This window comes from Colobus angolensis, unplaced genomic scaffold (genome assembly GCF_000951035.1).
Source record: "Colobus angolensis palliatus isolate OR3802 unplaced genomic scaffold, Cang.pa_1.0 Scaffold96, whole genome shotgun sequence".
In the NCBI taxonomy this organism is placed as follows: domain Eukaryota; kingdom Metazoa; phylum Chordata; class Mammalia; order Primates; family Cercopithecidae; genus Colobus; species Colobus angolensis.
The window spans coordinates 1,124,828-1,134,964 of NW_012123598.1; the positions used below are offsets into that span (position 1 = coordinate 1,124,828).

The 10,137-nt window shown below is 44.9% G+C and overlaps 1 protein-coding gene across 2 annotated transcripts in view; it reads left to right on the forward strand.

The window, feature by feature from the left end:
* The window catches only part of ZNF667 (zinc finger protein 667), a 28,716-nt gene that overhangs the window by 13,735 nt on the left and 4,844 nt on the right, over nt 1-10,137 (forward strand). For both annotated transcript variants that reach the window (XM_011932421.1, XM_011932422.1), the window contains exons 2-4: nt 2,445-2,536; nt 4,050-4,176; nt 6,596-6,688. In XM_011932421.1, the coding sequence (XP_011787811.1) occupies nt 2,504-2,536; nt 4,050-4,176; nt 6,596-6,688 (253 nt within the window). In that variant the 5' untranslated portion in view covers nt 2,445-2,503. The remainder of the gene's footprint in view (nt 1-2,444; nt 2,537-4,049; nt 4,177-6,595; nt 6,689-10,137) is intronic.

Below are 10,137 nucleotides of genomic sequence, written 5' to 3' on the forward strand. Positions count from 1 at the left end.
ACAGGGTCTCACTCTGCTACCCAGGCTGGACTGCAGTGGCATGATCTTAGCCCACTGCAACCTCTGCCTCCCAGGCTCAAGCAGTCCTCCTATCTCAGCCTCCCAAGTCGCTAGGACTGCAGGCACACACCACCACACTCAGCTCATTTTTTAATGTTTTATGGAGACAGGGTCTCACTACATTGCCCAGGTTGCTCTCAAACTCCTAGGCTCAGGCGATCCTCCTGCGTCAGCCTCAGAGTATTGGGATTACAGGCATGAGCCACTGTGCCTGGTCTATTAGTTAATTTTAATAAGATATTTAACTGACTGTATCCAAAATATTAACATTTCAACATGTAGCCCATATAAACAATTATCAGTGAAATAGTTATTTTTTCTTACTAATAGTTTACATATTTTTCATACTAAGTCTTTGAAATCTGATACAAGTTTTATACACACAGTCCATCTAGACCCTTAATTTTTAATGGAGATACCTGATCTGTGCTTAATTTCATAAAATTAAGAAAAGTAGACTTTACTTTGGAAATGATCTGTGCTTAATTTCATAAAACCTCTGGAAAAGTAGAGTCACATACCCAAGTTGTTCCAGACATACTTTAAAGTTTTACAGTAACCAAATGGAGTATCAGTTTTTCATTTTAAATTGACAGTAAATGACTTTTAATAATTTTAGCAATAATTTTAAAATTATTTTATTACTGTTTTCATAGTGAATTGATTGGAATGAAAATGAGTTCCAGGCTGGGCACAGTTGCTCATGCCTATAATCCCAGCACTTTGGAAGGCCTAGGCAGGCTGATTACTTGAGCCCAGGAGTTGGAGACCAGCCTAGGCAACATAGCAAAACCCTGTCTCTGAAAAATACAAAAATTAGCTGGATGTGGTAGTGGGTGCCTGTGGTCCCAGCTACTTGAAGGCTGAGGTGGGAGGATTGCTTGAACCCAGGAGGTTGAGGCTGCAGTGAGCTGAGATCACACCACTTCACTCCCGCCTGGGCAACAGAGCAAGACCCTGTCTCAAAAAAAAAGAGAGAGAGAAAAGGAAAAAAAGAAAATGAGTTCCTGAATTGTACTAGTCTTATTTCCTGTGCTCCGTTTTCACATGTGGCTAGTGACAGCCACATTGGACACATTGGACAGCATAGGTAGAGACTGACACAGGGCAGAGATTCTTTGAGATGGGTGGATAGAGGGGCCCCCTCGAGGAGGTGATCTGACCACATCTTCCCTCCTCCACTCCACCCACCCTAGGCATGCCACCAACATTTTCCCTGGATTTCTGCAAAGCTACCTAGTGAGAGTCCTCTCCTCACTCCTGCTCCCTCTCCTAACACAGTTTACCCACCATATAGACGTGCCCCAGGTTTTTGTTCCATGTTGTCTGATGGTGTCACTCCCCTGCTCAGCTCTCCCTCCTCCCCCAGTGATGTCACACTTGGGATCAAATCCAACCTGCTCAGCACCCGCTTCATGATCCAGCCCCTCCTGCCTTAGCCCACCCTCCCCACTGCACTCACTCTGCCTCAGTATACCGACCTTGCTGTCCTCACATCAAGCCTGCGCCCACCCAGGATGCTGGCACCTGCTGTGTCTCTACCTAGAGTGCTCTTCCCCTAGCACCCACATGGTTGGACCTCAGCTCAATGTGACCTCAGAGACACCTTCCCTGACCATCCCACAACTCTAACCCCTGCCCTGGCCTGTTTATTCTTCATAGCAAATGACCATGACTATCATTGTTTTTTCTTTTTCATTTTTTTTTGAGATGGAGTCTCACTCTGTTGCCCAGGCTGGAGTGCAGTGGCCGGATCTCAGTTCAGTGCAAGCTCCACCTCCTGGGTTCACGCCATTCTCCTGCCTCAGCCTCCCGAGTAGCTGGGACTACAGGCGCCCGCCACCACACCCGGCTAGTTTTTTGTATTTTTAGTAGAGACGGGGTTTCACCGTGTTAGCCAGGATGGTCTCAATCTCCTGACCTCGTGATCCACCCGCCTTGGCCTCCCAAAGTGCTGAGATTACAGGCCTGAGCGCCCGGCCTGTCGTCGTTCTTTATATGGACTTGCTTTCCCTACTGGAATGTAAGGTGCCTGGGAGTCGGCACTCTTCCACTGTAACTCACTGTTCTCTCCCCACTACCTGGGACAGCTGGACACCTAGTAGGTGCTCAGTAAATACTTGTCAAATGGATGGCCAGAGGTCTGTACAGTCCTTATTTGCCTCCTGATCAAGAACCTGCTGCAATCTTAGGCACAGAACGTGTTGGCCGTGCCCTTCCCTGACCGTGAGAGGGTGAGGGGGGACAGAAATGTGCCAGGTGTTCTGACATCTGTGTGTGTGTCTGGGTGTGTGTGTGTGTGTGTGCCTCCAGGTTAGGGGCCTGTGCACTCTGGCACTACCCAAAAGACCCAGTCGGTCTCATGACCTGTCTTCTCCCCACAGCCCTGCCTTACCAGCTCTCTGCCCCTCTCTGAGTGTGGACCCTAAAGGGAGAGGAAGGGATGCCAGCTGCACGGGGGAAATCCAAATCCAAGGTAAGTGGCAATTCCTGTTTCTTCAGGAACATCCCATCGTGTCTTGTGAGATGGGGACCATTTGCTTTCCTTCCGTGGAGACTTGTTGCCTGTTGGAGTTCCATCCAACACCTAGCCCTTGGTTTTCTTTCATTGCCATGGGGATGAGAGCCTGAGAAGGGTCTCGCAGCCAGGAAACTGCCCAGCGGGCCTCTCTCCCTTCCCCAGTGTGCACATGGCCACTTGCCTGTTGGTTCAGCATTTCTAGGGGCTTTGCTAGTACCGGGAGAAATGTCGTCCTCTCTGGAGGAAGATGAGAGCCACTGTTGATTTCTCCGCATGGAGATAAATGCCCAGGTGGGGCCTGCAGTAGCAGAAGGGATTTGACATGTGCTCTGGAGTTCGTCTTGTTGTGTGGTTTTGTTTCTCCTTGTAAAACCCGTATTTACATGGAGGAAATCTTTCCAGCTAAGGTCCCAAGACTCAGAGGCACCACATAACCCTGCTATTCCACTGAGTGCATAGGCACAGGCACTGAGGTGGTATGGACAGCCTCCTGTGGTCAGCATGCTCCACCACTGTCAATCATCAAGTGGTTTTTACAACAGGCATCTCAAATGCAGTTTCCCATAACAAGCGTGTTTGCTTTCAGTTACATGTATTAGTTCCCCCTTGCTGCTGTAACAGATTAGCTGCAAACTTGGCAGCTCAAAACAACACATGTTTATTGTCATGCAGTTTTGTCATTGGCGTTCAGGCACAACATGGTTTAGCTGGGTCATCTGCTTTGGAGTTCACAGGGCTGAAATCAAGGTGTCAGTCGGCTGTGTTCTCATTTGGGGCTCAGGTCCTCTTCCAAGCTTGCTGGTTATTGGCCAGATTCAGTTCCTTCTCACACTTTCCACCTGACCCTCATTTTTCATCTTCAAGACAGCAAGAACCAATAACCAACTGGCCAGGTCAAGTCCAAGATAATCAGCCAAGGTCAAGTGGTCAGTAACCTTGATAGTACCCTCGAAGAACCTTTTGTCATGTGTAACACATTCACAGGTTTTTTGGAGAGCATGTGGTTAGGAGATTAAATCGGGAGCTACGCTATCTGGGCTGAACCCTAGCTTCTCCATTAACTAGCTGTGAGACCTGCAGGAAGTTTTCTCCTCTCTCTGGGCCTCCGTTTCCTCATCTGTAACATCCTGTGATTCTGCTGACAGTGCCTCTGTCACTGATTCACATGAGCACTAAGTGAACCAGTGCAGTCAGCTGCTTAGAAGAATGCCTTGACTGTGGAAATGCCTGGTCCATCCAGGCTGCCACGTGTTCTTAATGCAACATAATTTTAATAACAGCTATGTCTTCTATTGTATTTTATTTAATTTATTTAACACACCTGCCCCTTTTGGCCTCAGAACCCTGAATGCTTCCTGAATGATTGTTGGTACCTCGTGTCTCCCACGTTTAAGATGTGTGCACCGTTTCCTCCAGCCATGTGGAAGCACAAGTCCATGGTGAATAGACATTTGATTTTTCATTTCAGGCACCTATAACATTTGGGGACTTAGCCATCTACTTCTCCCAGGAGGAGTGGGAATGGCTGAGCCCCATTCAGAAGGATTTGTATGAAGATGTCATGTTGGAGAATTACCGGAACCTGGTCTCGCTTGGTAAGGCTCTTCTTCCCCAACAATCCAGGACCAGCCTACTGAGGACATGCATCACTCTGGGTCTGGTCTGGAAAATGGAAACCACTGCAATTTCTTTTTTTAAAGAGCTTCATTGAGATATAATTCACATACTATACAATTCACCCACAAAAAGTGCACAATTAAATGGTTTTTATAATAGTGTATTCAGAGTTATGCATCCATCACCACAATCAATTATATTTTCATTATTCCCACCCCAAAACCCAGTACCCAAAAGCAGTCACTCTTCATCTCCCCCAACCACTCATACCCCCCAGACTGGGCAACTACTAGTCCATTTTCCATCTCTATGGATATGCCTATTCTGGTCCTTTCATACATATGAAATCATAAATACGTGGCTTCTTTCATTTACGATGTTTTTGAGGTTCATCATGTAGCATGTGCCAATACCTCATTTCTTTTCATTGCCAAATAATATGTATTGTATGGATAGACCACATTTGTTTATCCAGTCATCAGTTAATTGACGGGCATTTGGCTTGTTTCCACTCTCGTTATTTTAATTTGCTGCTATGAACATATACAAGTTTTTTGTGTGGATGTATGGTTTCATTTCTCTGAGGTATATACCTAGGGGTAGAATTGCTGGGTCATATGGAAACTCTGTAGGTAACTTTTGAGTTCTTTTGATAGACTTTTTTTTTTTTTTTTTTTTGGAGACAGAGTCTTTCTGTATCTCCATCTCCAGGCTGGAGTGCAGTGGTGCGATCTCAGCTCACTGCAACCTCCGCCTCCCAGGTTCAAGCAATTCCCCTGCCTCAGCCTCCCAGGTAGCTAGGATTACAGGTGCGCTCCACCACAGCTGGCTAATTTTTTGTATTTTAGTAGAGACGGGGTTTCACCATGTTGGCCAGGATGGTTTCGATTTCCTGACCTCATGATCTGCCCACCTCAGCCTCCCAAAGTACTGGGATTACAGGTGTGAGCCACCGTGCCCGGCCCTCTTTTGATAGAATTTAAGGAATTGATTTAAGAGGTGTTGTTGAACGGTGCATTGTGGACATTGATGTAACTGCAGGATGCTGCCACCATCCCTGGGGTTGGAGGGACAAAGGGAAGAGTTTAGGGTTTTTAGGGCTTCAAGGAAGATCTCCTCGGATCTGGGACTCAGACTTCTGAAGGAGGGGGCAGTGTGCTGCCTGATTTGTTTATACTTCTGAGGGGCCAGATGAAACTGGTTCTGGGAATACAGAACTAAAAAAAACCCAAACATTGAAACCAGCAAAGCCCGTTATTGGTGGATGTTGACAGGAAGCAGCTGGTGAAGCAGAAGTGAAGACAGCAAAGCCCCAGCCCTGGCACGGAAAACAGACAATAGAAGGGTGGGGGTCTGGAGCAGTAAGTTCATAACCAGCCTCAGGAGCTTCTGACCCAATTCTCAGGAAAATAGTTTGCTTTGTAGAATTAAAGTTTAACAACTCTACTGGCTATACTTTAGATTTCTGCCTCCACGTGTGAGATTTAAACAACCGAACTCAACACCGCACACTCTAACACCAGATGTTTGGGGATTTTTCCCACACACACCAAACAGTTCTCCAGCAGACTCCAGCGGGGTGTCCTCCAATTCAGTTCTGACAGTGTCTACCTGGCGATAGTGTCAGATCCCACAGGGTAAGGGCCCAGTCCCACAAGACTGTCCCTTACTTCAGAGGCCTTCCGACTGACCAGCTCTAAATTCGGGGATTCCCATGACCCTCTCCTCAAGTTCAGTCATTTGCTAGAGTAGCTTTCAGAACTCAGGGAGGCGCTTTATTTATGCTTACCAGTTTCGTGTAACAGATATTACAGAGGATGCAGTTGAACAGCCAGATACAAGAGATGCAGAGGACAGGTTATGGGGGAGGGGCACAGAGCATGCACCTTCTACTGCACCACCTTCCACATGGTCAACAACCCTGAGGCTCTCCAAACCCAGTCCACTGGGGGCTTTTAAGGAGGGCTTCAGGTAGGCAAGGTTGATTAAATCATTGGCCATTAGTGATCGGCTCAACCTCCAGCCCCTGACCCCCCTCCCCAGACGTCAGGAAGTGGGACTGATAGTTCCAACCCTCTAATCACATGGTTGGCAACCCACCCTCATCTGAAGGCTGTCCAGGAGTCCCCAGCCACAGTCTTCTCATTAACATACAAAAGGCACATATACAGGAGATTCCAAGGGTTTAAGGAGCTGTGTGCCAGGAAACGGGTGAAAAGCAAATACATATTTCTTATTAGAAACCACAATATCATACTCCCCATTCTCCAGCCGCCCTTCACATCCTGCGTGCTCACTTCATGTTACTACACCTGCATTCCTGTTGATGCAGAGCGTGGCTCTGACTTCTGTGGTGCCCACATTTATGATCATTTCCCATGTTTGTCCCATGTACAGGTCTTTCCTTTCGGAGACCAAATGTGATCACCTTATTGGAGAAGGGGAAAGCGCCCTGGATGGTAGAGCCAGTAAGAAGACGCCAGGCTCCTGGTAAGTGACAGAGAACATGTGTCTCAGTCTACTGGGGCTGCTGTAACAGAATGCCGTACACTAGGTGACTTACAAACAACAGAAATCTACTTCTCACAGTTCTGGAGGCTGAGAAGTCCAAGATCAATGCCTGAGCAGATTCGGTGTCTGGTGAGGACCACTTCCTGGTTCATAGGTGGCACCTTCTTGCTGTGTCTGCAGATGGAGGAAGGAGTGAGGGAGCGCTCTGGGAGAGAGACTATAGGTGATTTTAGATGATATTAATCTCATTCATGAGGGTTCCACCTTCGTGATTTAAACACCTCCCAAAGGCCCTACCTCCTAATACCATTACCTTAGATGGTAAGATTTCAACATAGGCATTTGGGGAGACACCAAACGTCTCCCCATAGAGAGACATTCAATCTATCGCAGTGTAGAAGCAGGTATTCTGCATAAGAGCTCATGTGATTGTGAGGGGGCAATCTCTTTAAGAGATTATTTGTGTGCCTCTCCCACTGAAAGACCCTAGGCCTGTGCAGATAATTCAAGTCTCTTCAGTATGAGTCCTGGAGGAAGAAAAGGCAACATTTAATAAGCCCTTACTAGGTGTCAGGCACTCTTCTAAGTTCAGGGTCTTCCTCCCAGCAGCCCCATAAGGTGGGTGCTGTTATTACCCCAACTTTATAGATAAACAAACTGAGGACCAGAGAGGTTTGTTGACTTGCCCAAGGTCACCCAGCTAGGAAGGAGCGGCAGAGGAGGGTTTGAGGCCCAGCCTCTGCCTGTTTCCAGAAGCTCAGTTCTCCACACCCTTATGCCTACCTGTCCCCCTGCATCTATGCTTCCGTTTTTCCCTTCAGAGAAGGTATGCACTGCCCTCTCTGATAATACTTACGATAACATTCAAATCTGCATGATTTTTGTGATTCCTTTAAAAATATTTTTTAACTCTTTTCTCCAAGTGTTCTTTTCAGCCCCTTTTCAAGGATTCATTTACAAACGGGTTCCTCTTTGGTTGGCCAAGTTGTATATTTTGTATGTTTGTTTCTTTAAGTAGCATTCTTTGAGTTTCTGTGTAGATGGGATGCATCATGTAGGAGCTAGGGATCAACATTTTGGTGTAGGCTGGGAGAAAACGGTACCACCTCGAGTGTCTGGCTTTGGGGACCTCCAGGTTCTGAGGGTGTGTAATGAGAAGCCAGATGGAAGCACAGTGCAAAAAGAAGACACGTATGCATTATTTTACGTCTTCATTTCAACATGAAGAAATATCCTTTATTAGAATACTGTTTTTAAGTTTAGAAGAAACTTAGTCATATAACAAAGTTAGAAAAAGGAAAAGACAGAAACAATTACGTGGCGTTATCACTGATTACTTGTTTATTTTATGAAATTGGATTTCCTGGTTATTATAAGGTTTATGTATTTCTGCCTTTTCACATTTTGTTTTAGTAGAAATGTTCTGTTACTAGTCTCTCTCGTCCTATTTTCCATTTAGATTCTAATTTATTATTATTAACATCGGCGTATCTGCATTAAGTGCTTTTACCTGTTTTCTGTAGTACTGAGTCACAGAGGGGGAGCTCCAGATACTTCTGAATTACTTTGCAGAAGACTTATCAGATCACCAGCCCCCAATAAAAAACCCTAGGCATTAGGTCTTTATCTAGCAGCCAACATTTCTCACAATTGCCAGGTTTCACAATTGTGAAATTTCACAAACTGTGGGTGTGTTGTCGCAATTTGTTGCAGGAGGAATGAAGTGCAGCCTGTGTGACTGCACAGGGACACAGCTCCTGAAAGCTGTGACCAGTTTCCTCCAGACTCCGCCCCATTTCCCTTTGCACACTTTGCTTTGAATCCTTTTGCTGTAATAAATCATCACCATGACTACAACTTAAAAAGGAGAATTACCAAATCAGCACCATCAATAGCAGTGGGGTTTGATTTTCATACTCACTAGTATTGGATATTGCCATTAAAATGTTTCTCTTCATTTAGTAAAATAAATTAATAGCAGTCAGCATTTATTGAGAACTTACTTTGTACAGATTCTATGCTAAAGCCTGTAAGTTCAACATCTCATTTAATCCTCACAACACTCGTAGAAACCTCTGTCATTCCCAAGTGACAAGATGAGGGTTTGAATCTTAGAAATGTTCTTGCCCAGGATCTCCTGTCGGGGAGATGCAGTAGCAAGGTTTGAAGCCTTGGCCGTTCCCCTTTTTCAATTTTTTTCTCTTTAATTTTTACAGTATATAGAAGGTGTATATATTAATATTTACAGGGTACATAGGATATTTCAATACAGGCATATAATGTGTAAGAACCACATCAGGGTATATGAGGTATCTGTCACCTCAAGCTTTTATTATTGTGTTACAAACATTCCTATTGTACTCCCTCAGTTATTCTAAAATGCACAACAAAGTATTGCTGACTGAATTCACCCTGTTGTGCTATCAAATAGTAGATTGTATTTATTGCATCTGACTTTATTTTTGTACCCACTAACCATCCCCTTTTCTCTGCCTACCCTTCCCAGCCTCTGGTAACCATCCTTCTACTCTCTTATATCCATGAGTTCAATTGTTTTCATTTTTAGCTCCCATAAATGAGTGAGAACATGTGAAGGTTGTCTGTGTCTGGCTTATTTCCCTTAAAATAATGTCTTCCAGTGCCATCCATGTTGTTGCAGATTACAGGATCTCATCCTTTTTTATGACTAAATACTACTCCATGACTGTTGATGGTCATGTGGCTGTTGTGAGTAGTGCTGTGATAAACATGGAAATGCAGATATCTTTTTTATATACTAATTTATTTTGGGGGGGAGGGTTATATACCAAGCAGTAGGATTGCTGAATCATATATTAGTTCTCTTTTTAGTGTTTGGAGGAACCTCCCCATACTGTTCTCAGTAGTGGCTGTACTAATTTACATTCCCACAGTGAATGCCCTTTCTCCGTATCCTCACCAGCATTTGTTTTGCCTGCTTTGGGATAAAAGTCATTTTAACTAGGGTGAGATGATACCATGTAGTTTTGATTTGCATTTTTCTGATTATCAGTGATATTGAGCACTTTCTCATATGCCTGTTTGCCATGTGTGTGTGTATGTCTTCTTTTGAGAAATGTCTATCAGATCTTTTGCCTAATTTTAATTGGATTATTGCTTTTTTTCTATAGAGTTGTTTGAGCTCCTTGTGTATTCTATGGTTATCAATCCCTTGTCAGATGGGTAGTTTATATTTTCTCCCATTCTGTAGATTGTCTCTTCACTTTGTTGATTGTTTCCTTTGCTCTGCCCAGGCTTTTTAACTTGATATGATTCTATTAGTTCATTTTTAGTTTCATTGCCTGTGTTTGTGGGGTATTACTCAAGAAATCTGGCTGGGCGCGGTGGCTCAAGCCTGTAATCCCAGCACTTTGGGAGGCCGAGACGGGCGGATCACGAGGTCAGGAGAT